We start from the raw sequence: 27,415 nt of genomic DNA, 5'->3' as shown, positions 1-27,415 counted from the left end.
ATATATTTGAAAGTTTAACTGTGTGTACAGAATGAAAGAAACAACATATTATTATGCTTTGAGGTATACACATGAAATTGGTAAGTAACAATGATATAGAATATAAAATATGAAGTACAATTAGAGTATAAATTCACTACACAAAAATATGTATTTTGACTCTCAATCATCTCAATATTTATGTAATATATAATGAGCTCTAGCTAATATTAAACCTTTCAGTGATTTTCTGACTTCAAAGGTATCAGTCTTTATTTTTTCAGGGTACCCTCTACATGCTGTTTTTTTATCATGTGGTTACTATGCTTTTGAAAATCAGATATTCTCTGTGATTTATTAAAAATGATATACAATGTGATTAGTTTTATAGGGGCCCCAGCCAATGAATTTGCTACAGGCCTCAGATGGTATAGTTTCGCAACTGACAGTAAACATAGACGTAAAGTATATTGGAACAGCTCATGTAAGTACAGTTTACGCGTTAATGTTATAAAGTTCAGGTCTCTGTGAAACTTAAAATTTCCACATTTTTGCTATATTCTTGGGAGGAAAAAGGTGTTTTTTTTTTAAGTAAAGAGTCAATTGGTGCCGACTTTCATGGAATGTTTTAGCATTTTCCTCACCTACAAAATTGCTGGCATAAAAAGGCTTCGACAAACTGGAAAATGGTCTGAGGAAGTAGTCCCACCTGAAACAAAAGAAATTGTAATCCATACTTAACACATTCGTGGATATAATACATGATTGAGGTATACCAAATATTCTGATTCAACAGTATGATTGAAGTGTCCTCATATTTGATATCAACAATATTCAACAGGAATAAAATTATTCAATATTCATTCAGATGAATGATTTCTGATCAACTCCTTGTAATGCATTTTTCCTATGGTTCAACAGAAATCTAAAAACTTCGTTTGAATCAAATACTAGCCGACCCGGCGAACTCCGTACGACGACTGTGCGACTTTGTTTTATATATTTTTTTTCAATTTCTCGAATGTTTTAATGAGCATTCTACTATTTCAGAAAGAAACAAATTCAACGAATCGAAAATCTTGGAAATCGGTCCAACCGTTCTTGAGATATACAATTTTGCGACATCTACAGTGTCACCATGTCGAATTTAACAAAAAGTTACTAGAAAAAGTTGTGTCTACAGAAATTTTATATCCATATGCTAAATTTCATTCAAAATTATTATATTTTATTTATTATATTAAATTATTTATATTTTAAAAAACAAGTTCGGTTAATTGTCATCATTTCATGTATACATAACAAACTCATCATGGAGTTTAACATTTCTGATACATTTTTCACTCATATGGACATTTCTAGAGAGAAATTGAAAATTTGCTATAAAAATTTTAACATGACTGGTGCAAAGTTTCAATCACTTGGCTATTTTCTTAAACAAACCTTTGATTTCGAAAAAGCAGAGGCAACTAAAAAAAATGCAAACAATTTCGATAGAACTATTATTATTATTATAAATTTCAAACAACAATAATATTATAGAAAATACAAATGGGTACAAAAAATAACTTATTGATCTAAATGAGGTTGTCAAACACTTATAGCCTACATTTCAGTATGTCGTCCTCCACTTTCAATACAAATTATGGTCCTTCTACTGACATCTGTAACTGCATTTTAAATAAATCGGGGATTTATATTTGTACATCACTCGCGAATGGTATTTTCCAGATGTTGTATGTCAGTAAATGGTCTACTTCGGTACACTTTTTGTTTCAGATAAACCCACAAGGAACAGTCTAAAGGCGTCAAGTCGGGTGATCTAGTTGGCCAATAACATTCCCAGTTACGTCCAATAACTTTGTCTCTGAACATTTATTGAAGGGATTGTTTTACAGTAACCGTGTGATGTATTGGTTCGCCATCAAGCTGATACCATGGGTCATATTTAATATTAAAAGGCATATTATCTAAAACTTCACTAACCTCAATATTTAAAAGGTTGAGATAACCGACGGATGATAAATTTTCCCTAAAGAAAAATGGCCCAATTATTTGGTCGTTAAGTATCCCACACCATACATTAGTGTTGAAGGAATACTGATCACCAAATTCAACTGTGAAATTGGGATTTTCTTGGGCCCACCATCGGCAATTTTAAGAACTTACCGTTCCATTTCAAGAGAACGTTGCCTCATCTGTCCATAAAATTTTATACGGAAACTTTACATTTTCTCCTCTCTCTCTCTCTCTCCTTGAAACAAGAATGAAAACTCCAAACGGACATCAAAATCTCGTTCTTTTAATGTGTTAATAAATTTTGGCTTGTAAGGCCAAAATTTATTCTTTAATAAAATTTTTCTAAGACTTTCTCTCTTGTAATCGGTATTTTTTATAATATCGGTTATGCTCGTTTGCCCGTGTTCAATAACTTTAAAACAAATGTTAGGTTGGGCCTCCTCATCATATTTACTTGGAGTGTGCTTTTTCTTAAATCGATTTGCTACGGATCCTGTTTCTCTGAATTTCGACATTATCCTTGACACAGTAGTATGTTGAACATTTTTTCCTGGATGCCGTTCATTAAAAATGTTAGCTACTTGCCGGTATGGTGTATTCTCGCCACATATTAAAACTATTTCTATTCTTTCCTGAAGAGACAACATTATTGCAACAATAACTGTTAAAAATTTGACAAATAAATCAAGAACTTGACACTACCATAGCATGCATTTTGTTTGTCAAAACCTACTCAAAAATTTTATTCAACGTGATTAGGCATCCTTACCGCCCTAGTTAGGGTTTATAAATAATCTGTAAATACTAAATATTGAAATTTTAATGTAATTTCAACTCTAGTAATTTCATTAATACTTATTGCAGTTTTTGAGTTGTGTCTGCTTTTTCAAAATTGAAGGTACTGACGTTTGTTTAAGAAAATAGCCAAGTGATTGAAACTTTGCACCAGTCATGTTAAAATTTTTATAGCACACTTTCAATTTGTCTCTAAAAATGTCCGTATGAGTGAAAATTTATCAGAAAAGTTGTCCATGATGAGTTTGTTATGTATACATGAATTGATGACAATTAACCGAACTTGTTTTTTGAAATATAAATAATTCAATATAATAAATAAAATATAATAATTTCAAATCAAATTTGGCATATGGATATAAAATTACCATAGACACAACTTTTTCAAATAACTTTTTATTAAATTCGATCTAGAAATGCTCTTTTTCAATTTTTTAAAAAAAAAAAAAGTTGAATTTGACAAACACTGAACGTCAGTGGGTCACAGTTGGCCGCATCATTTTGAGTTAAATTTAAAGCACAAACAAGTGCCGAAGTTGAACTCTTTGAAACTTTTCGAAAAAAAAGTTTCCCATATGGTGCGCACTTTGATGGTGACACTGTATATCAGAAAAGCAAAAGTCACGGTAAGCGAATCGGACGGTTAAAAAAGAATTCGAACAGTGAAGATAAATCAAGCGTTAGTTGCTAAGTGTTGTATAGTGAAATATTGTTAAAAATTAATTTGTTTAAGTCAGTCAATTCTTTAATTCGTTACAATATTCAAAAACTTACGATGTGTTCAGTGGAATCCCAGTATTTCCCAAAGAAAATAACTTTCTTCTATAGTTTTTGAATAGTGTCAGAACATTATTTCTATAGTCCCCAGTGATAACCACACCCAAATCATTATCTTCCTTTGTGTTATTGTTACCGGATAGTGTCATAGCAAGTTCCAACTTAATCAGTTCTAGTTTGAAAAATCTCTTCAAATCCTCGTCAATGAGAGATTCATCAAGAATATGATTTATGGAATTTTTCATTTCATCGAATACTTGCTCAGCATAAACGATCGTGATATTGGTTGAGCTTGAATTTTTTATTTCATTCATAATCATCGTTGCGACGTCAGGCAATAGATTCTTTGACAGATCCATACAGAAGTGTTTCTTACTATCGTGTTTACGATATAAATATGTATATAGTTGGAAGCTTGAGAATTCCTGCAGTAGTTCCACAAGGCCTCTAAAAATATATTATTACTGTCAATGAGTGAAAGAAATTTCGAATGTAATGAATACAAATGATTGATAGTCATTTGATTGAATTCAGTAATTTCACAACATCGGCTCTGAATATAACTGCCAAATCAGATCAGTTGACACAAAACGTAATATATTTCATATGCTTTTCCTATATTTTAAGTCTGATTTCCTCACAAACAACTTCCACTCACCTTTCATCATAATTCTTCAGGTGAACAAAAACTCTCTTTAAATACTCGAAATTATGTACTTCTATCGTCTCATTGCCGCTAAGCGTTTTGGATGTCAGCTCTTCAAAGAAAGTTTTCCATTCAATTATTTCAAAAACTTTATCTATTTCGGAAATGGAAATTCTGGTAACATCCTCAGTATTCCGAAAATCGTCACTTTTGAAATTCTGAAAATGAAAATCATGTAATTTGAATCGAAAACGTTTACAATGCATTTCTGCAAAGTCCCCCCCCGTTTATTTTTTTAACGGGTCAAATCAAACGTTTGAAATTTGGGATAATGAAATTAATGCATGAATACAACTAAATAAGAAGAATTGAAAATGAATAGCTGAAAATAACGATTATATTAAGTAAAAATAAAAAAATTGAATAAATAAAAATAAAGAAAAGAAAAAAAAAAGTGGAGAGATTCCAAGTCACGTTAGTTCACGACGTTTCGATTGTTAGTATCTACAATCGTCTTCGGGTGATGACTGGACTGATTCCTCCGAGAGATGACTATTTATAGGTCGTTCGAGTACTTTCACTTATCCCCGCTTTCCATTTTCCGCTTCACTGGTTCCGTGGGAGATGAGCGTTATGGCGGGAGTTGGCCATTTTTCGTTTGATGATGGGTTTCCATATGTTGCGTATTTCTACGCTGGCCTGGCTGGATACGTTGTTGGACAACATGTATGCGGCTTCCTTGAATTTCCTCCTGAACCAATGTTCCTCTCTGTGCAAGATCTCAGCTTGGGACCACCCGATGTTATGTTGATGGGTCCAAACATGGTCTGCTATTCCTGATTTGCTGGTTTTTCCTCGCTGTGTGAGTTTCTTGTGCTCGGCAATGCGAACATTCAATGGCCTCTTAGTTTCACCAATATAGGATTTTCCGCACTCACAGGGTATCCGGTAAATGCAATTCTTGGAATCGCAGTTTGCGTTTGGTGGCCTGGTTTTCATGAGGCTGCTACGAATAGTGTTACCGGATCTGAAGCAGGTTCTGATGTTGTACATGGAACCAATTCTTCTTATCCTCTCCGATAATCCTCTGATGTAGGGAAGTGCAAGCACTGGCTGTGACGGCTTCTCTTCCTTGCGGGGCTTCTGCTGTCTTTTAGCCAAGGTCTTTTCTACCATCGCTTTGGAGTAGGCTATTCCGTTGAAGATCATTTTTGATGATGTCTAGTTCCTTCTCGAGACCTTCCTTCGTGTTACAGAGCCCGAAAGCACGATCTAATAGAGTCTTGATGATTCCTCTTTTAGTTGATTGATGGTGGTTGGATTCGTGATTCAGATACTGTCCCGTATGAGTGGGTTTTCGGTATACAGATGTTTCCCACTTAGTGTCGGTCCTCTTCACGAAAACGTCTAAGAATGGCAATTCGTTGTGGATTTCCTTCTCCATTGTGAAATTGATGGAAGGTCTCACGCTCTTGATGTGATATTATGTTAGTGTCGTCAACATATCTCAACCAGACTCGAGGTTTCTTGTGGGCTTCTTCAATAGCCAGAGTTTCAAACCACTCCATATATATGTTGGCTATGACTGGTAAAAGTGGCGGTACCATTGGCAGTCCCTCATCTTGTGTAAAGAATTCGTCCTTCAGTTGGAAATAACAGTTTCGTACACAGCATCCTAGTAATTCCTACCTATAGAAGTAATCATCCATCAATCGACTAAAAGAGGAATCATCAAGACTCTATTAGACCGTGCTTTTGGGCTTTGTAATACAAAGGAAGGTCTCGAGAAGGAACTAGACATCATCAAAAATGATCTTCAACGGAATGGCTACTCCAAAGCGATGGTGGAAAAGACTTTGGCTAGAAGGCATCAGGAGCCTCGCAAGGAAGAGAAGCCGTCACAACCAGTGCTTGCACTTCCCTACATCAGAGGATTATCGGAGAGGATAAGAAGAATTGGTTCCAAGTACAACATCAGAACCTGCTTCAGATTCGGTAACACTATCCGTAGCAGCCTCACGAAAACCAGGCCACCAAACGCGGACTGCGATTCCAAGAATTGCATTCACCGGATACCCTGCGAGTGCGAAAATCCCCTATATTGGTGGAACTAAGAGGCCATTGAATGTTCTCCTTGCCGAGCACAAGAAACACACACAGCGAGGGCAAACCAGCAAATCAGGAATAGCAGACCTTGTTTGGACCCATCAACATAACATCGGGTGGTCCCAAGCTGAGATCTTGCACAGAGAGGAACATTGGTTCAGGAGAAAATTCAAGAAAGCCGCATACATGTTCTCCAACAACGTATTCAGCCAAGCCAGCGTAGAAATACGCAACATATGAAAACCCATCATCAAGCGAAAAATGGCCAACTCCCGCCAAAACGGTCATCTCCCACGGAACCAGTGAAGCGGAAAATGGAAAGCGGAGATAAGTGGAAGAACTCGAACAACCTATAAATAGTCATCTCTCGGAGGAATCAGTCCAGTCATCACCCGAAGACGATTGTAGATACTAACAATCGAAACGTCGTGAACTAACGTGACTTGGAATTTCTCCACTTTTTATTTTTATTTTCTTTTTTCATTTCTTCATTTTTATTTATTCAATTGTTCTATTTTCACTTGTATTTTATTTCACTATTATTTCATTTCAGGTTTATTTTGGTTAATATAATTATTATTTTCAGCTATCTCATTTTTACTTCTTCTTTTTTAGTTGTTTCAGGGATTTCAAATAATTTTATATAGCAGACAATGGAAGTCCGAACTAGTGAAATTCATCATGAATACATCATTTTGAAGTGAAATTGACAGATGAAACTTTCAAGATGGTGACTGGGCGCCATCTGGGAAAAAAATTATTGAAAAAGGGGGTCTTTTGACACGTCATTTTGAAGCTCCTGATGGATACTCCATAATCCTAGAATATCAAGTCAAATGTTTCGCAAAATAGCGAAACATTTAATAATTTCCTGAAGACAAACACATTAATATCGATATTTCTGGAAATATTTCTTTTTATCTGCCATATGGCAATTCCAACAACCCGATAAGGTTTGTTAAGTTATTTTTTGTTTATAAAAACGACAAAAAATGTCAGTACGACAATGAATATCATTGTTGAGTTACAATAGAAGAAGAATAACTTTATTTCCAGATAGGCAAGCCTAATATAAACATAATTAATGTACTTTATCTAAATATAATACATGAAAATCAAAATAAATTAGTCTTTCATAACCAAATAACAGAAAATCACAAAAAAAAAAACTATATCGCACATATTCTATATAGGATACACGTTTACATATTTACTTATATATTCATTCAAAACAAAGTTTTAGTTATTATTATATTATAAATATAAATTAGCTTCATCTCAGTTTTTCGTTATGAATGTTACTTAGTCCCTCTTGAATAGAAGGAGAGAAGAAGAATTTTTTATGTTATTTGGTAGTTTATTGAAACTGTCCAGACCTTTGAAAAATAACGAGTTCATACTGCTACGTGAATTTGTCCTTGGGATGTGAAAATTGGTGTTCCATCCAGTATCATGATAATGTACTTCACTATTTGTGATTAAAAGGTTTACTAAGTATGTTGGTTGCAATTCATTTATCATTTTGAATATAAATATCATAGTTTGATAATACAATCGTTGAGAAACATTAAGCCACCTCAAACTACAGAGCATATTATGTATAGATGTCATTCTATTGCAGAGTAATATTATTCGCATTCCACGATTATGTAAGTTTTGTAATTGATTTAATTTGTTCTGATTCAAGAGATATAAGAGAGTCACGCAAAAATCGTAATGAGGTTTTATTATGCAATTATAGCACGTTATTTTGGCATACATTGATAATACAGATGCCACTCTAGAAAAAAAATACAGTTTCTTTGATATTTTGTTCATTATATAGTCAGCATGATCATTCAATGAAATTGTATTACCTACAATGAACCCTAGATACTTAATTTTACTCACTATTTCTACATCAGTTTCGTTAATTTCAATTTTGACTGTGTTTCTCCCAATTTTATTTTGTTTATACTTTGTTGTAATGATCATCGCCTTAGTTTTAGTGATATTAAGTTTCAGTTTATTTATTCCAAGGTACAACTCCAGGCAAGTAAATAACTATTTGGATACTACTTTTTCCGGTCGTTGGATTGGCCATCGAGGTCCTACAGAATGGCCAGCCTGCTCGCCAGATTTGACACCTTTGAACTTTTTTTCATGGGGCTATTTGAAGTAAAAGGTTTAGGAAATTGAACATGCTTCAATATTGGATATACGGCAGAGAATAATAAATATTTGTAGAGATATTGACGTTACTGTGTTCGAAAATGTTCGGCGTGAAATATCGGATAGGCTGTTCATATGTCAAGACGTTCAAGAAAACCATTTCGAGCATCTTCTGAACTGACCTCAAGCTTATTACCTCATATAATGTAGTTAAATGTCGATGTATTCAGGCAATTATTGAAAGTTCCGCCATTTTGATAAGTAGTTGAAGATATTGACATTAAATTTTAGGGTTGTGAAGCATTTGTCAGGGGCTTCAAAAAGATGTATCACAAGACCCCCTTTTCTATTTAATCGCCATCTTGAAATTTTTATCTGTCAATTTCACTTCAAAATAAAGTATTCATGTATTAATTTCAAATTTCAATTTTTTGTTCATAAAATAAATTGAAGGGGAGGGGGGGATTAGAGAAATGCACTGTATACCTGAAACTCAAATGAATGAAATCAGTATTCTGATCATTTATTCCTAATAGTATCCTTGACCAAGAGGTAGGGATCTGTACTATCAACTGAATGAAATGTACAGTGGGTAGATTATTGATGTTTACATCACATCCGTAGAATGAAGGACTTTGTTATTAACTGACCTCAAAAAGCCTGCTTTAATACATTTGGTAAAATTTCACAAGATTTTTAAGATGAAAGTACAGCAGAACTTTGGTTCTGAAGCTTTGATATTTGACTCGAAATAAATGAAATACTAAAAGCCTAGTGTGGACATATACTATATTACATATACATATAACTATATTACAAATTCATCGTGTATCCAAAAAAGAGACCTTGGCTTTTGAAGGACATCTGAAGGACTGGGCTGTGAATGTGAACATTCACATTCTCGAAAATATTTTACTGAACCCTCATCCATTTCTAACGCTGCGCTGGATTCCCTTTTTTTACATTCTTGGCGCGTCTGAATCAGAGATTTTGAACCAAACTTTCTGCTGTACTTTCATATTGAAGATTCCTATATAATTTTCACAATGACTAATTCCGGCATGTCGCCAATATTTGCAAAATGGTATATTTTTATTTAGTCTACTTCACATGTACTTTTTTTGTAACATTTTTCAGCCCTATACAAAAATGACGACTAAGGTGTCATTCGATTCGTATTTTTGCCTAGAAAGTTTAAGGAAAGATCCAAAAACACGCCGATAAAAATTACAAAAGTTATAAACAATTAAGTGAAAAAAAAATGGGGCTTTAGTTTTTTCTTGATATCTCGGAAAATTTTCAAAATTTAGGAAATTTGAAAAAAAATTTGAAAAGATCAATGAATTCGCGTAAGAAAAGTTCCAACTCCCGAAACTGTATCTCGATTATTTATAATTTTTACAGAGCCCTGAAAATAGAGCCAAAAGCGGGTAGTCTGGCTTTCGTGCGCCTTTTTATCCCTATTTCAACATTATTATAAATTATAAATCAAATTATAAAATTATAAATTTGTTAATTAATAAATTTTTCTGAATTGGAAGTTAATATTAAAATCCTATAACTATTAAACTAAAATCCTGGCATTTTTTTCCTTTGGTGAAGTTATCCTTAATAGGCAAAAAAATAAATTACCGTTGCCAAAATCTAAAAATTATTATTTTCTATTTTTTATTGACAATTGAAAATTATAATTTCATAAAAAATACATTACATTTTTTTTTCAAATTTTTTATTGCTTCAATGTCTCATGGCTAAAAAATAATTATTAATATTTTTTTAATTTTTTACAGATATTAATAATAATAATAATAATAATGATATCGTCTTTATTATTTCATTACAAAAAATAAGAAACAGAAATTAACATAATTATATCCTTAACCTACAAAATGAAATAAAGGGCGAAGTTCATCGTCTGTAATGCAATGCATCACAGAAAATGTTTCTCCAATTCATTATAAACAAATACATTGTTTATAAGCAATTCGAAAATTTTTTTGCATTATGTTAATTGAAAAAATCAAGATTTTAAGGAAAAAAATGGTTTCTTAAAAAAATTACTTTGTTGCTAAAAAATGCGTTTGTTAATTAACAATCGTTTTTTGCAACTAAATATTGAAATTAAGGAACCGTTTTTTTTTCAAATCATAAATTCTATTGTTCTTTGAAGTTTTGAAAAAACTTCTTTTTTATTCTTTTTTTAATTGTTTATTTGAAAAACATTGTAATAAACAATTTTTTTTTTCAATACTTTGTTCTATAATAAAAGTAACTATTTTTTTTTTTTTTTTTTTTTATGAAACTTTTAATATTGTGATACCTTGATACTTATTTTTTTCATTCGCTCCTTCGCTTTTATAATTATAATAACTTTTAAACTATTGCAGTTATGACAAATATGCTTCAAGTATTTTTTGTTCATTATGAATTTATTAACAATTAAAGCCTTCTACTGAAGTTGTAGTCCTATTATTTATTTAATTATTGATCGTTATTTATTAAAAAAAGGAAAATTTTTAAGTATTTTCAACATAAACTTCTTGTCATGTAACAAACAATAAATCATAAGGATTTTATTACTTGCACTTTCAGTAGTTGTAGGATCATTAACATTCACTTATTGTCGTATTTTTATGGAGTTTAAGAAAATTAAATGAAGCAATTAGTCATTCTGTTAATTTAATTTCAATGAGTTTACTCATTAACCTTCTTTAAATTTCCGATGCTCACAAATTTTCAAATTAGTTTGAAATTCTGGTTTATACCTGTATGCGATATTCTTTTGTTACGTGGAAAAAACATCTGCTTACGGTTTTGAAGGGTTTATCTTTATACCTGACCTGAACATTATTTATATATCTCCAGAGCATGCCATACAGTTCTAGTATTCAGTTATCAGTGAAGTAGTTCGTATCGTTCGTGTATTTTATTCGTCTGGAATTTTGTTGTTATAAGTTATTATAATTATTATAATTATATTATTATTATAGAACAAAGTATTGAAAAAAAATAATATGTTTATAACAATTTTTTTAAATAAACAATTAAAAAATGAATAAAAAACATTTTTTTTAAACCTGAATGAACAATAGAATTTATGATTTAAAAAAAAACGGTTCCTTAATTTTAATATTTAGTCGCAAATAACGATTGTTAATTAACAAACGCATTTTTTAGCAAAAAAGAAATTTTTTCAAGAAACCATTTTTTTTACAAAAAAAAAATTCAAATTGCTTATAAACAATGTATTTGTTTATTATAAATTTATTAATAGCTGTAAAAAATTTAAAAAAATATTATTAATTAGTTTTCAGCCATGAGACATTGAAACAATAATGTAATGTATTTTTTATAAAATTATAATTTTAAATTGTTAATAAAAAAACAGAAAATAACATTTTTTTTTGTTTTGGCAACAGTAATCTATTTTTTTGCCTATTAAGGATAACTTCACCAAAGGAAAAAAATTCCAGGGTTTTAGTTTAATGATTATAGGGATTCTTATATCAACTTTCAATTCAGAAAAAATTATTAATTAACAAATTTATAATTAACGTTAAAATTGGGATAAAAATTTTTTGACTACGGATTATTGTTCATTGATGTATCCCAACATTACTTGAATTTTTTCATTCTTTAATATTTACATTTGATATGTTTAAATAATTTTTTTTGTTTTTATGTCAGAGTGACAAAAGGCGCGCGGAAGCCAGACTACCCGTTTTTGGCTCTCTTTTCAGGGCTCTGTAAAAATTATAAATAATCGAGATACACTTTCGGGAGTCGAAACTTTTTTTATGCAAATTCATTGATCTTTTCAAATCTTCTTTCAAATTTCCAAAATTTTGAAAATTTTACGAGATATTGAGAAAAAACTAAAGCCTCATTTTTTTCACCTAATTGTTTATAACTTTTGTAATTTTTATCGGCGCGTTTTCGGACCTCTCCTTAAACTTTCTAGGCAAAAATACGAATCGAATGACACCTTGGTCGTAATTTTTGGACAGGGCTGAAAAATATCACCAAAAAGAGCTAAATCGAGTACATGTGAACCACATTAATTGCAACCGATTGATCTGATCAGTCAGGCTGATCTGCGATGGCAAATCAGTCGAAACGATTCATCAAGAACAAAGTTAGTTTTCTTAATTATCTAAAATCATCATCAAAAACTTAAAGAATTCACTCACCTTCAATAACTCAAGTAGTTCTCCTAAGATATGCTGTAAAATAAATCAAATTATTGGCACAGTTAATTTAAAATTGAATTATTATAATACACATATCACAATAATTTTTATTTATATAAATTTGGACTTCCAGTAGTTTATATTACGCAGTAATATAAACTTTTAAGGAAAAACTTTTCACTCAACTCATACTTCAGTCTGAAACTTCTCAAGAAAAAAAATAAAGAGACCTGAATGAAAATATATTTAATATAAATTCAATCTTACACAGCGCATTCCATTTGGAACGAATAACTTTTGGTAAAAAGAATTTCAGGAAAACTAAAAAAACACGTCAACGATATTATATAGAGGAACAGATTTTGACATATTCGTTCTAGAGACAAATATGGTAGCAATAAATCAGAAAAAGAGATTTGTTATTAATTCTTGACTCAAAATCTAATGACTTAATAATGAGAAGAAAAAAATTGTTTATAGTAAATGTTCAAAAACGTTTCCATCAACTTTCATATAACGAGCTTCCATTACCGCCTTCACATGGTTGAGAATCTCGGGAGTTATTTCTCTACAAAGCCTCGTGATATTCTCTCTCAAATCTTCTCATGTTGTTGACTCTATCTCATGCACTTAGAAATAAACATAATGCACATAGAAATAAATCCACAGGAGTGAGATCCGGAGACCTTGGTGGCCATTCTATAGGATATCTTCTGCCAATTCAGCGACCAGGAAAATGATCATCCAAAAATTGCCGCACTGGAGATGCATAATGTGAAGGTGCACCATCCTACTGGAAAACTATTTCTTCTACAAATAAATTTATATCCTCCTCAATTGCCCTTTTGATACACGGTATGAGTCGATTCTTCAACATATCCAAATATTTATCATCGATAAAAAAGGTCCAATGATGTGGTCACCTGAACTTTCTGCCGAAATATTCAGTTTTTGAGGTCGTTGGGTATGAACTTGACGGTATAAATGAGAATTCGAATCACTCCAATATCGACAATTTTGCTGATTCACCTCTCCATTCAAACTAAGCGAACATTCATCCGAAAAACAAAGTTTATACAAGAAATTCTTATGCAAGTTGATCCGTTCAGTTAGACTTTCAGAAAACTCGATACGTCTAACGATATCATATAGATATCGACACAATTAGAGTTTTTTAATTCATGAATATAGACAGTGGCAGATTACAGCCGGTTCTAGGCCTCCCCCTACCACTATGAGGTATTAATTGCTTTTTTTGTTGTTGTTCAGTAACATGAAGGCGATGTGACCTTGAAGGGTCTGGTGCATGGATCGTTCAGAATTTTTTTCATATGAGATTTTGTGTGTGTGTGACATAGTGACGTAATTACATTTGATTGATTGGTGTGTGTGTGTGTGGGAATGCACGGTACAGGGTTTCATCATGTGCTTGTCTATGTACAAACATACGTCTGCATACTTCGAAGATCCTTCAAGTAATGAATGTTCCATTGGTGTGAGCTTACCAAGTTAGTAGCGGTGTGACGTCACAGCAACAACCGTTCAACGGTAAGAGAGCAAGATGTTCACTCCACAACGTTTGGCTGAGTAATACGTATTCATCGGTGTGCCCTCACCTCTCTCGATGCAGTGAAGACTGTGACGTAACGCATCGCTCTAGCCTTGCTATCGATGGTGACACGCAGGCGTCCGAGGACTGTGCTAACGTCTGCCCTCTCCGAGAGCGCAACGACCACTGCCTGTTCGTATCGACATCTGTTATCGCCAACCCCACCTCCAGTTGGGAGGTGGGGTTGGCGCATGTCGCTAAGAGGTGGGGTTGGCTATGACGTCTTGACGGACCCGATCAGACGGTATTTAAGAAGCGAACGAGTGTTGGTTATGTCAGTTTACATCGAGTGAGTTAGTGAGAACAATCATATAAAATGTATTCCTGTGACTGTGGTAAATCTTTTACTCGTAGTGATAATCTTCGTCGGCATCAGCTCCAGAGTTGCCAAGGAGGACCTGCTGGGAAACGGATGAGAGTGGACAATGCAACACCTATGTATACTTGCAATTGTTGTAATGTGACAATTCCTATGACGCAAGTGAACTCTCACCAAAGAACCATGAGTCATAAAAATAATGCATGTGTTCAATTGTCTGAAGGTGTTCAACTTATAACGAATGCATTCAATTGTCGCATTGCTACGTACAGGGTTGAGAGTTCGGTTGTATCCAGTGACTACATGTCATTTTTCAATGAGATTAGGCAGAAGGTCATTGAATTACTGGAATCGGCCATCAGGATCCATAAAAGCATCAAGGTGAATATGGAAGTTTTTGGGAATTATATTCTTCAGACTCAAGATTCGAGGGACACGAAGTCATTCAATTCACAAAATAAAATAGTGGACCAATCTTCAGATTTGGATACTGTTTTTGATGGATTCCTTGATGTAATTGTGGCTCAAACGACCGAATTCCAGGAACGTGACTCAGGTATTTATTTTTTGTAAATTCCAACGAAATTGAGTAGTAATATTGATTTTTTTGTAATTTAGGTTGGACTTGTGAAAAAATACTATTTCTCGAAGTCAATATTAATAAATACAGTCCACTGGGAGGACGTTCATATGTGACTTCCGAATTGGTAACATGTGTAAACATAAACGAACCTGATGAACAGGGTTTCAATGTATTGTCAATCGATATTAAAGAGATGTCTTTATCAATAGGAAGTTCTGCAATGATAGTATTAGCAATTGTAGTGAAGTATATATCAAACTGATTGGGAGATATTTTGTCTGTAATTATGTGCTGTTTATGTTTGGATTTCTCATAATCAATTAGCTTCCAGCTGTCCCTAAGTTTGTTCTCAGAGCTTTGGATAAAGTTACCATAAGCGTCCTTTTTGGCTACACTGATAGCTTTATGATATTCATTGTGGGCATATTTAAAGGCTTGTTTGTAAATGGGATCCTTAGTTGCATCAGGCACCGTCTTCACTGCATGAACCGTAGCTCTCATGCATTTTAGATTTTCATCAAACCATTTAAATGGATTTGTATTCACTATATTAGGTACTTTTTTAGAGGAAAGTGTTTATGAACTAATTGATGGAAAACATTTAGAAGGAATTCGGTCATAGATTCGGACGAGATGCAGGCATAGAAAGGTTGCCAATCAACATTCTGTAATAACGCCTTCAAATCAAGAATGCTGTTGGAGTTAATAATCCTCCTGGAAATTGGAGTGATGTCAGTATTCATGTTGCTTTTGATTTTTATTAATTGAGCATGAGAAGCACGGATCCCTTAGAATAGAATAGAATAGAATTTATTCGGGCAATGTATACATAAATAGTTTTCGCATACGTCAATGGGATAAATAGTATATCGAGTGGTCCAACGAAAAGTATGCACCTTGCTTTTCTCCTTTTTTGTAACTTAACGCACAAATGCCCGGACAGGTCAATTTTACTTTTGAGGGGGACACATTTTAGATGTATTTTTCTACCTGTGCCTTCAACCCCCTAGCGAGGGTGAGTAACAACTCTAAAATTTCAAATGGAAAGTGGGGTCGAGTGATATATCATTTGAAAGTTTATTCCATTCCTGAACGAGCTGAAATTGTTAAACTTTATTATCAACATAATAGTTGTGCTAGACTTACTGCTCGCCTCTTCAACAGTCATCCCGGAAAAAATTTGAATGACTCGTACGTTACCAAGTTAGTCCAAAAGTTTGTCGATACCGGATCTGTCTGTAATGTGAAACACCAGCCATGGAAACCGATCATAAATGAAGCAGTGGAAGTCGCTGTTTTGAGACATGTTGAATTGGATCATACTCAAAGTACCCGTCAGCTTGCTGCAGCCTCAGGTGTCTCCCGTTCGTCCATAATACGGATATTAAAAGCCTATAAATTTCATCCGTACAAAATTAAATCAGTACAGGAACTCAATAAAGATGATCCTGATAGAAGGCTGCAATTTTGTGAACAACTGAGCCAGCTACTAATTGATGATCCGCACCTATCATTCAACACGTGCTTTTCCGATGAGAGTACATTGTTTTTGAATGGAGCTGTGAATAGGCATAATTGCCGTTACTGGGATGACAGTAACCCACACTTATTCCGAGAGGTCCATACCCAGTAGGTACCCTCAAAAAATCAATGTCTGGTGTGGCATATTAGGTAGTCAAATCGTAGGGCCACTTTTTATTCCTGGGAATTCAACTGGCGAGGTCTACCTGAACATGCTTGAAGATACAATTGACCCTCTCGTTACAGAAATAATTGAAAATGACCAAAATCATAATGATGATCGGCTTCATTCCAGCAAGATGGAGCACCTCCTCACTATGTTGCTCCGGTAAGAGAGTTTTTAGATGACCGGTTTCCTGGACGGTGGATTGGAAGGAGAGGCCCCATCGAATGGCCTGCCAGGTCACCTGATTTATCGCCTTCAGACTTTTTTCTTTGGGGAACTTGAAAAATGAATGTTTTGCTATGCAGCCCGAGTCCATAAGAAGATCTTCGCCAACGAATTACAGCAGAGTACAGAAGTATAACACCTGATATGCTACAGAATGTTAGGAATAGATTTGAACAAAATCTGTATTATTGTATGGAAGCAAATGGGTCACATTTTCAGCACTTGCTGAAGTAGGATTCTACTAAGTCAATTACACATTTCAAAGTACTGGGTTGTAGTTGTTTTTCTTCATAATACCTACATGTTTGAGTGAAATACAACAAATTAGGTATCGTTGGAAAAATAATTTTGTGCCCTTTCAAATGGTATATAACTCGACCCCACCTTCCGTTTGAAATTTTAGGATTGTTACTCACCCTCGCTAGGGGTTAGAAGGAACAGGTAGAAAAATACATCTAAAATGTGTCACCCTCAAAAGCAAAATTGACCTGTCCGAGCATTTTTGCATTAAGTTACACGTTGGACCACTCTGTATGAATCAAAACCAATGTAACACAATACAGTCAAATAAATACATAAATATTGTTGGATAAAAATATATCTGTTATTAGACACGCAACAAGTTTTTTGGTGAGTCGAAATAATTGAAATATTTTTCGAAGGTGTAAAAGGCATTCTGTAAAGGAATATTCTTAATTTTCGCCTTAAAAGTGTTCATACTCATGTCTAAAGTCTGGAACTCATATGGTAACACGTTAAAAAAATGTCAAAGATATATATTAATAAGAGTTTTGCGATTTAGCTAATCTATATTTGGGTAGCTTTACATTGTTTCATCCCTGGTATAATGGTAGTGTATTTCCTCCTGCTTAGTCAATTTATTTTCACCTATTAAATTTTTAACATAACACAAACATTCATATATGAAGCAAGATCGCAGAGTTAATATACGGAGATTTTTGAAAAGAGGTTTACAATGATCATCATATTTAGCCTGTGTCGTAATTCTTACTACTGTTTTTGGTAGTTTAAATATTATATCTAGATGACATGATTAACATCAAACTATTAGTCCATATGTCATTATGCTGTGAAAAATGGCGGAATAAGCTACTCTTAAACAAACCGTTTTTATTATGGTGCTAAGTTGTCTTATCATGTATATACACTCATTATTTGCTAAAAAGTTTCAGCTGCATTAGTGTAGATTGTGAGGCGTAGTGTCACTCAACAAGAAAGTTGCATCATCAGCGTACATTATAGGAGACACATTCATTACGTTGAAAGTCATATCATCAATGTAAATAATAAACAATACGGGACCCAAGACTGAACCCTGTGGTACTCCATAATTAACTTTTAATGGTTTTGATAAGTCGCCGTTGAATTTAACACGTTGCTGGCGACCTGAGAGGTAGGATGTAAATAGAGTTAGAGCTTTTCCTCTGATCCCATAATATTCTAATTTTTGTAATAATACACCGTGGCCCACCGTATCAAACGCTTTGGACATATCATAAAATTCCGCACAGCACAATTTACGCTCCTCAAAAGCTTCTAGAATATTTTTATACATTTCGCAGATTGCACCGATAGTAGATCTCCTCTGCCTGTAACCAAATTGAGCATTGCTCAATAAGTTCTTTTCTCAAAATATTCTAATAATCTATTTTTTAGTACAATTTCAAATATTTTTGAGATAACAGGTATAATGGAAATAGGCCTGTAACTGTGTGTGTTGTTGAATTCTCCTTTCTTATGAATAGGAGTAACTAGAGCTATTTTTAATACTTGAGGATAAGTTTCGCTCTCGATACATGTGTTTATCAAATGTGCTTAGAAAGTGAATCAGCTACCATTTTAGAACCTCACTATTTAGGTTGTAATTATCTTTAGATGTTGTGCCATCAAACAAAAAAACAATTGTTTCATTCATTCATTTAGCAATAAATGAGTTACTTATTTAACTTTTTTGAATATTCACAGAAAATTTTGGTTTCAATTCGCAAGTTTAATGAGCTGTACTTGGTACATTATAGCAACGCTATTTTTTAATTCGAAATCAATCGAAACTTCCAGGAACTTTCAACAAGTTCAGTGATTTTACAGGTCTTTCAATGTTAATTTTTATGTCTCTCCGTCATAGACACCTTCCATCGACAGTGACAACTTCAGAACATCTCAGGAGCAGAGTTCTTCATTAATTCTAGCATTTTAGTTTACAATATAATCGACGAATGATTGTACTGACCTTATTACTGTCATCGTAGAAAACAAAATGCATATTTTCTTGATACTCAATCACGTATTTCATCATTAAATTATCCGTGCAATTTCCAAAACTCTCATAGAAATTGTTCAGATCCAATATCTTATCATTGACTGATGTTTCCAAGTGATGTTCGCATTCGCTCTCAACTCGTTGAAATACAGTCCAATCTTTCAATTCTGTCTTAAGAAAATTTTTCTCTGGCCCAGTGATCTGAAAGAATTAAATATCATACCTTTTTTGACAAATGTTATATTCAATATTGAAAATTACATGTTTTTTTCAATTGAAGTTGAAACAAAGTGAAAGAAAGAACCGAACATTATTGAATATGGGTTATAAGTTTTTTTGCTATTTTTTGATTTGCTTGAAATAATTTTGAAAAATTCAAATAGTTTCCTGAATAAAATTCAAAATGAGCAACGAATGTTTGAAGGTGGTTGACGATGTTTCGTAGTGTATTTTATCAGTTCGGACTTCCATTGGCTAATCATATATACAGCGTGACTCACGGTCGATAGTAGGTTAAACGCAGAGCATGATTTTTCTGAAAATTCCACCTCTCACATTTCCTTACGTGTTCTATCGATCTAAAATATTTTCAGCATTGCGGCGTTGCTACTTCTATCAAAAAGTCCTAGCAACTTTATTTTTTTTAAATAAAACACCCCGTATATTAATACATTTTTGGAATCGCTCTGGTATTTAAATACTTTTTTGTCAATAATGTCCTATACCTATCTTTATCTGTTTTCGAGATAAAAAATAAATTATGCTAAATATGGTCCAAAACATAGCCTCAATTGAAATTAAGTACATCAGTACTCTCAATTCATGAAAAGTTGATATTTTTATGATAGTTTGGACAAACTCGAAATATTAAAATAACACCAAGAAATCGACTCCATATCATACAGGGCGTGCTAAAATTACTATTATTTCCATTGTGCATAAAAGTAGTCAAAAGTTCATATTTTCAAATGAAACCCCCTGTATATTACTCGGTTAATTGAAAGATGGTGAAAAATGCTTCAAGATGATATATCATGTCCCTATACCTAAATCGTCAAGTTTTCTCAATAAAGTCCCTTTTTCTAGAAACATTATTTTTTTTTAAATTTGGATTTAGGTAGCAGTGGAATTATCAAGTTTATAGCAGTTTGGTTACTTTTATAAGTAATTTACAAAGAGTTATCGACGGTGTTTCGAATCATCTTCCAAAATGAATGCAAATATCGATTATTCAAACGAATTTCTTATGAAATTATTTATTATACACATGCACAAAGGGATCAAATCATTGTCAGAACGTGTAAAACATCCAACCAAATGTATCCTGAATTAACAGCAATGAACAAAATAATTTGTTTAACTATGGCTCAAAGTTTCCAGGGAACAACTGTACCAAAAATCAGTCATTTCTAGGTAAAAAGTAAGATTTTGTGGGCTAAAACATGTGAAAGTACAGACAATAACAGAATAGGATGATTCAAAATAACAAAATTGTAAACAAAATATCACATTTTCACAATAAATGCTGAAAATGTCCATTACATTCTGAACACTTTAAAATATTTTTTTGTACGCGACTTGTGGTTGCTTTTTCAATTTTCTGGGGATCCAGATCTTCAATACTCCGCACTATTCGCCGTCGCAATTCTTCTTTGGTAGGCACTGGAGTACTGTATACCCTTTCTTTTAAAACACCAAAAAGTCAAGTAGCGTGAGATTGGGTGATCTCGGTGGCCAATCCCACGGCCCTAAACGCCTAAACCAACGATCGTCGAAGAGTTCTTCAAGTTTCCTGGAAAGTTCCTGGGTGGAATGAACTCTAAAGGCAAATTTTCAAGAAAATCGGTTACAGTCATCCTTAATATTTCGAGATATCCCTCTGCATTCAGTGTGTCTTCATAAATAAAAAAGCTTATTTTATTGTTCTTCAGAATTCAGAAAAAATTCTGGTAGAATTTTTCTTGAAAATCCATTTCTTTTGTAACATGAGGATTATGATCAGCCCAAAAAAAGTTTATTTCTTTTATTGAAAATACCATCCCTCGTAAATTTTGATTCGTTGCTCTAAATTATTTTTGACAAAAATTCCCGATCTTCCAGTGTATGAATCAAAAGAGATTCACAAAAATGCATTCTACGTTCGAAGTCTTCTGCTTTTAGAGCTTGAACTTTAGTAAATTTATACGGATGCATTCCGTGATTTTTCAAAATTCGTTGTACTGAAGCATGTGATACACCTAAATCTTTTTCTGCACTGCAAATGGAAGTTTCTGGATATGCATAAAAATATGCCAAAACGTTAACAGTATTGTCCTCATTTGAAGTAACAGGTTTTGGTAATGTTGAAGGCGCTTTTAACATGGAGCCATTGAAAATGAAATTATTTTGTGATCTTACAAACTTCCTCTCGTTCATTGGTGTTAATTCAGGATACATTTGGTTGAATTTTCTACAAGTTCCGGCAATGATTTGATCACACTGTCCGTGTATAATAAATAATTTCATAAGAACTTCGTTTGAATAATCACTATTTGCATTCATTTTTGGCGATTTTTTAAAACACCGTCAATAACCATTTATCAATTACTTATGAAAGTAAGCGAACTGCTTTAAGCTTAATAATTCCACTGCTACCTAAATCCAAATTCTAAAAAAAATAATGATTCTAGAAGAAGCGACTTTATTGAGAAAACTTGACGATTTAGGTATAGGGACATGATATATCATCTTGAAGCATTTTTTACCATCTTTCAATTTACCGAGTAATATACAGGGGGTTTGATTTGAAAAAATGAACTTTTGACTACTTTTATGAACAATGGAAATAATAGTGATTTTAGCACGCCCTGTATAATATATAGTCGATTTCTTGGTGTTATTTGAATATTTCGAGTTTGTCCAAAGTGTCATCAAAATATCAACTTTTCATGAATTGAGAGTACTGATGTACTTAATTTCAATTAAGGATATGTTTTGGACCATATTTAGCAAAATTTATTTTTTATCTCGAAAACGGATAGAGATAGGTATAGGACATTATCAACAAAAAAGTTTTAAAATAACAGAGCGATTCCAAAAATGTATTAATATACGGAGTGTTCCATTTAAAAAAATTAAGTTGTTAGGACTTTTTGATGGAAGTGGCAACGCCGCAATGCTGAAAATATTTTAGATCGATAGAACAGGTAAGGAAATGTGAGAGGCGAAATCTTCAGAAAAATCATGCGTGACCGTGAGTCACGCTGTATAATAAATATAGTTTAAAAAAACTAAAAAACGCTTTTGAAGAACATCGAACTAATAAGTTGAAATAATGTTTTTTATTTAGCTGAAAACAATAACGAACCAAAAATACTAGTATTATTGTAAAAAAAGCGACGGGCGCCTGATATACAAAAATAAGGTACATATTTTTTAGTTTTTTTAAATTTTATTTTCCACTTTTTTCTTCGATTTATTGACAAATTTTTTTTTCAAGTTCTAGTCACTAGTAATATAAATCTTCAACAGACGGCGCGCGAATGTAAAATTCCTCTCAAACAACATAATAAAGTTTGAGGTCTCAAATTTTATAGTAATATTGAGATGCAGTAAGTCTCCAACAGAGGGCGGACAATTGTAAAATTTGTTTCGAAGTAAAGAGAAAATTTGCCGTAATAATTTCAAAAAACAATTCAGTCTTGATGTTTTGATTTGAAGTTTCATTCAAAATATTAATGGACTAAAAATATTTTTTCAGTGAATAATTTTATTTTTCAAATCAGTTTTTTGATTTGATATGTATGTCAAGCATCTTAATTCTAAGTTTTCGATTTTTTGAAATATTTGAGTAACTGAATTTTTTAGGTGTACAATTTACGATAAAGTTTTTATTGTTGAAATCCCTATTCTGGTTTCCATATTCTGGTTTGTATCTTCCGTTTCGTTCAAAACTTTTTCTGTACTGGATCACGGGTAATTGTAAATATTTAAATATTTCATCTGTAGTACAAAATTTCGCTAACACTTATGATTCTTAAAATATGTTTTTTAGTTTGATTTTCTTTTGAACAACCTATCAAGGAGGTTATGTATAGCGTCATCTGCCCGCGAATAGCTCTAGCAATAATTGATAGTTACGTACAGCGCCATCTACCCGCAAACAGATCAAGCAATAATTGTTAGTTACGTAACAGCGCCATCTGCCCGCGAATAGATCAAGAAATATCAATGAAGTTACGGATAGCGCCATATATTCGCGAATAGATCAAGCAATAAGGCCGATAATTCTGTCAATAAAAATCCCGAGCTTGAGAGTTACAAACAAACATACATACATACATACAGGTGAAGCTAATATAAAGCGTGTAAAAAATGAAATGAGTAATTTTATTTTTGATTTAGGATGTATACGAAACTAGTTGTCTCTGAAAAATATTACCTGTTCAATGCAAATAGTATCTGTTGACTGCAAAGAAAATAACTGTTTATCGTGAGATGTTAAAAATATGTTGATTCATAGTATGAAATGTTAACTTATATGATATGTGTTTCAAATTTGATTTTGATAAAGAATGATTTATCAAAGAGTATTTAGTATAACTGAAATGAAAATCATCAGAAATAGTTGCTGTTTTTCATGAATTATTTCAGATACTTACTTGAAAAACATATGATTCATCTTCACCAATTTTCAGTCCAATATCAAAAAATGGCATCGATTTGGTGAGAATCAACTCTGTGAATACTCCAGTGAGATTGGTACTTGTATATTTCTTAACTGAAAATACAAGGGTAAACTATTTATTATTGAAAAATAATAGTCGATGTCATTATAACCATTCAAAGTTTATCATGATGATGTTATGAGTAGGAGAGTACAGCCGGTTATCAGCCTCTCCCCAACACTTTCACTAAGTTGATGGCATTGACTTCTACTGACGTCACACGACCTTGAGTTTGGTGCTAGATCATATGACCTCGGGGGTTGACCTCGAAATTGGAACCCGTCTACGGTATGTGACCTCTAGTTCCGACCTAGAAAGACGTCTCACGACCTTAAGCATAATATATAATCTTGAACGTAAAGTTTGACCTTGAGAATCAACCCCGTCGGAGCGGTTACTTCGGGGTTTACCTTGAAGGATATTTCACGACTTTGAGCTGTGTGCATGCAATATGACCTTGAACGTGGACTTTGAGGTTATACATGGAATTCAACTTCAAAATTCGACTCTGTCCTCGTGACATGATTCAACATGCCTTTGAATCACTTCACACTACCCTTAGCTATGTGAACTTAAATTGGGCTTCGAAGACGTCAGACAGTAGATGAACAAGGCTGGTTCTGTGGCACAGCCAATTCAACTAACAGAAGCAATAAAGTACAGCGCGTTTTCGGCCGTTTTTCGTGCGTTTTCGACCGTTTTTCGTGCGTTTTCGTGCGTAACCGTCACATACTTGACCAACTGCGATACGAAAGCGCTGCAAGAAAGGCGTTACGCGAAATAACGTTACGCGAAAGCATTATATTTTTTTTTTCGTAACGGAGTTGGTCAAGTATGTGAGGGTTACGCACGAAAACACACGAATAACGGTCGAAAACGTACGAAAAACGGCTGGAAACGCGCTGTACTTCATTGCTTCTGTTAGTTGAATTGGCTGTGCCACAGAATCTGCTTTGTTCATCTACTGTCTGACGTTCCTATTTATTTTTGGAACGGGTCAACTCAAAAAATTGAAATTGAATATCAATGTCAATATCTTCAACAACTACAAAATGGCGGAACTTTTAATAATTGCCTGAATATATTGACATCTAACTACATAATATGAGGTAATAAGCTTGACGTCAGTTGCCTTGAACTCCTTGACATATGAAAAGCCTATCGGATATTTCACACCGAACATTTTTGAACACAGTAACGTCAATATCTCTAGAAATATTTACTATTCTCTGCCAATATTGAAGCAGGTTCAGTTTCGTACACCTTTTGCTTCAAATAGCTTCTTAACAAAAGTTCAAAGGTGTCAAATCTGGCGAGCGGGCTGGTCATTCTGTAGGACCTCGATGGCTAATCCAACCACCGGGAAAAGTAGTATCAAAATAGTTTATTTTCTACTTGTCTGAAGTGGTGTAGTGGTGCTCCATCTTGTTGGAATACAATATCGTTATCGAATTCATAAGGATTTGCTTTGACGATTTCAGTGATGAGAGGGTCAACAGTAGTTTCCAACATATTCATGTACCTTGTTCGATTGATGACTTATTAATTTTGTAGAAATTTATGTTGAATACAAAATAAAGAAAATACTTTTGTCTAGTTTCTACTGTGTTTATTTATTCGTTACGACCGGTTTCGGCTTATAAGGCCATTTTCAAGTAACTATTCAATTTTTTTTCCAAATGGCGCCTAGTCGCCATCTTGAGAGTTATGTCTGTCAATTTTACTTCAAAATGAAGTATTCATGCATTAATTTTATTATCCAAAATTTCAATTTTGTGAGTTGACCAGTTCAAGAAATAAAATGGGAGGGGGCATTAAAGAAATGCACTGTATGATGTTAGCTACCTGTACGTGGTCGGTAGCGACTCTAGACAAATTGAGGTCATGTTGAAATGGAAGCTATGATATTTATACATACCATTCAATGGACTTTCCATTTCAATATTGAAATAATAACAATTTTCCCCTTGCCAAAACATCAGCGGAAATTGCAATGTGCCATAGAAATTACGTGTTTCAGAAATTTGTTGCAGTTGCCTAACATCGCAACGTGTATGCACAATATCGCGTTTTTTCAAGTTTTCACCAAGAATGAGGCATTCGTGATGTTTCGAATCTTAATTGCATAACGGCTTTGTCAAAAAAGATCAGATCTTCTTAGACGCGGCATTATTAATAATAAAATCCTTACAGTAGAATTTATATTATAATAATTATTGCATGAAACAAACACATCACCAGTTAATTTTGCGATGATTTGAAACAGATCATAGACATAGACAACATTATGTGAACTGTCAGTTGCGTTTCATTATAACACGTCACTTTTATCACTGATGTGTTGCCTTTTTTATTATGATTACTTTCATTCATGAAATATCATATTTCAATACTCATTATCCTATTCCTCTAGGTCAGGGGTCTCCAAACTACGGCCCGCGGGACAAATCCGGCCCACCAGTGTCATCAATCCGGCCCGCGACAGCCAATGATTTACTCTCATCAATCTGGCCCGCGACAGCCAATGATTACCTGATTGTTGTTACTATTGCTGTGATAAGTTGAAGAAGAAAGCACAGAATGATAATTACTCGGTTTTATTTACTTGCAAGGTAAAACTCAACGACAGAAATGATGACAAAGAAAACTTAACTTAAGTATCTAAGTTTAAGCATATTAATGGCTAACAAATAATTGAAATGAATCACAGTAAAACAAAAACACTAATGAGATTTATGTAATTGTGATTTTTCACCGACAATACTTTGTAGTTGTGGATAAATTTTACTTGTACCAATTGTCAAAAAAAATTTAAGATGCGCATCGGTTAATTGAGATCTGTAAATATTCTTTGTGTACTTCATCTTGGAAAACGTTTTCTCACACAAGTAAGTAGTACCAAAAACAGAAAACAACCCACGAGCAAATTTATGAAAATTATCAAATTGTTCCAGTGGAAGACTCTTATAAAATTCCAACAGAGATGAATTTTGATATTTGTTCTTAAGCATATCACTGCACCGTAAATCAATAATTTCCATTCGGACTTCCGGAGCCAGGGTTTCAATGTCAGAATCAAAATGATTTTGAAAAAGCTCAATTTCATTCGCAATGACATCAAAATCTGAAAAACAATTATCAAAATTTATCTTCAAAGCACTCAAAGTTTCGATTGCAAAATTGACGGGAGATTCAGTCTCTGTAGTGTGGCTGAATATTTCACATGTTTCAAAATGTGTAAAACATTTTTCACGTAATTGCGATTGAAATAGTATCATTTTCTGCCTGAAGGATCTGATATTGGTGTATAAATCAGGGAGAAGCTGATTCTCTCCTTGAAAT

The 27,415-nt window shown here is 33.3% G+C and overlaps 1 protein-coding gene across 2 annotated transcripts in view; it reads right to left on the bottom strand.

Moving 5' to 3' along the window:
* LOC111513484 (neprilysin-2) overlaps positions 1 to 27,415 on the bottom strand; it is a 54,231-nt gene that overhangs the window by 11,412 nt on the left and 15,404 nt on the right. For both annotated transcript variants that reach the window (XM_074179587.1, XM_074179585.1), the window contains exons 4-9: positions 24,008 to 24,126; positions 19,338 to 19,568; positions 12,664 to 12,696; positions 4,229 to 4,434; positions 3,568 to 4,017; positions 624 to 688 (exon numbers count right to left, since the gene is read on the bottom strand). In XM_074179587.1, the coding sequence (XP_074035688.1) occupies positions 624 to 688; positions 3,568 to 4,017; positions 4,229 to 4,434; positions 12,664 to 12,696; positions 19,338 to 19,568; positions 24,008 to 24,126 (1,104 nt within the window). The remainder of the gene's footprint in view (positions 1 to 623; positions 689 to 3,567; positions 4,018 to 4,228; positions 4,435 to 12,663; positions 12,697 to 19,337; positions 19,569 to 24,007; positions 24,127 to 27,415) is intronic.

This window comes from Leptinotarsa decemlineata, unplaced genomic scaffold (assembly GCF_025532065.1).
Source record: "Leptinotarsa decemlineata unplaced genomic scaffold, Ldec_3_MD MMD2_P_RNA_scaffold_14, whole genome shotgun sequence".
NCBI classification, from domain to species: domain Eukaryota; kingdom Metazoa; phylum Arthropoda; class Insecta; order Coleoptera; family Chrysomelidae; genus Leptinotarsa; species Leptinotarsa decemlineata.
Note: the sequence above shows the minus strand (reverse complement) of the source record. Positions and strands in the feature narration are given on the sequence as shown.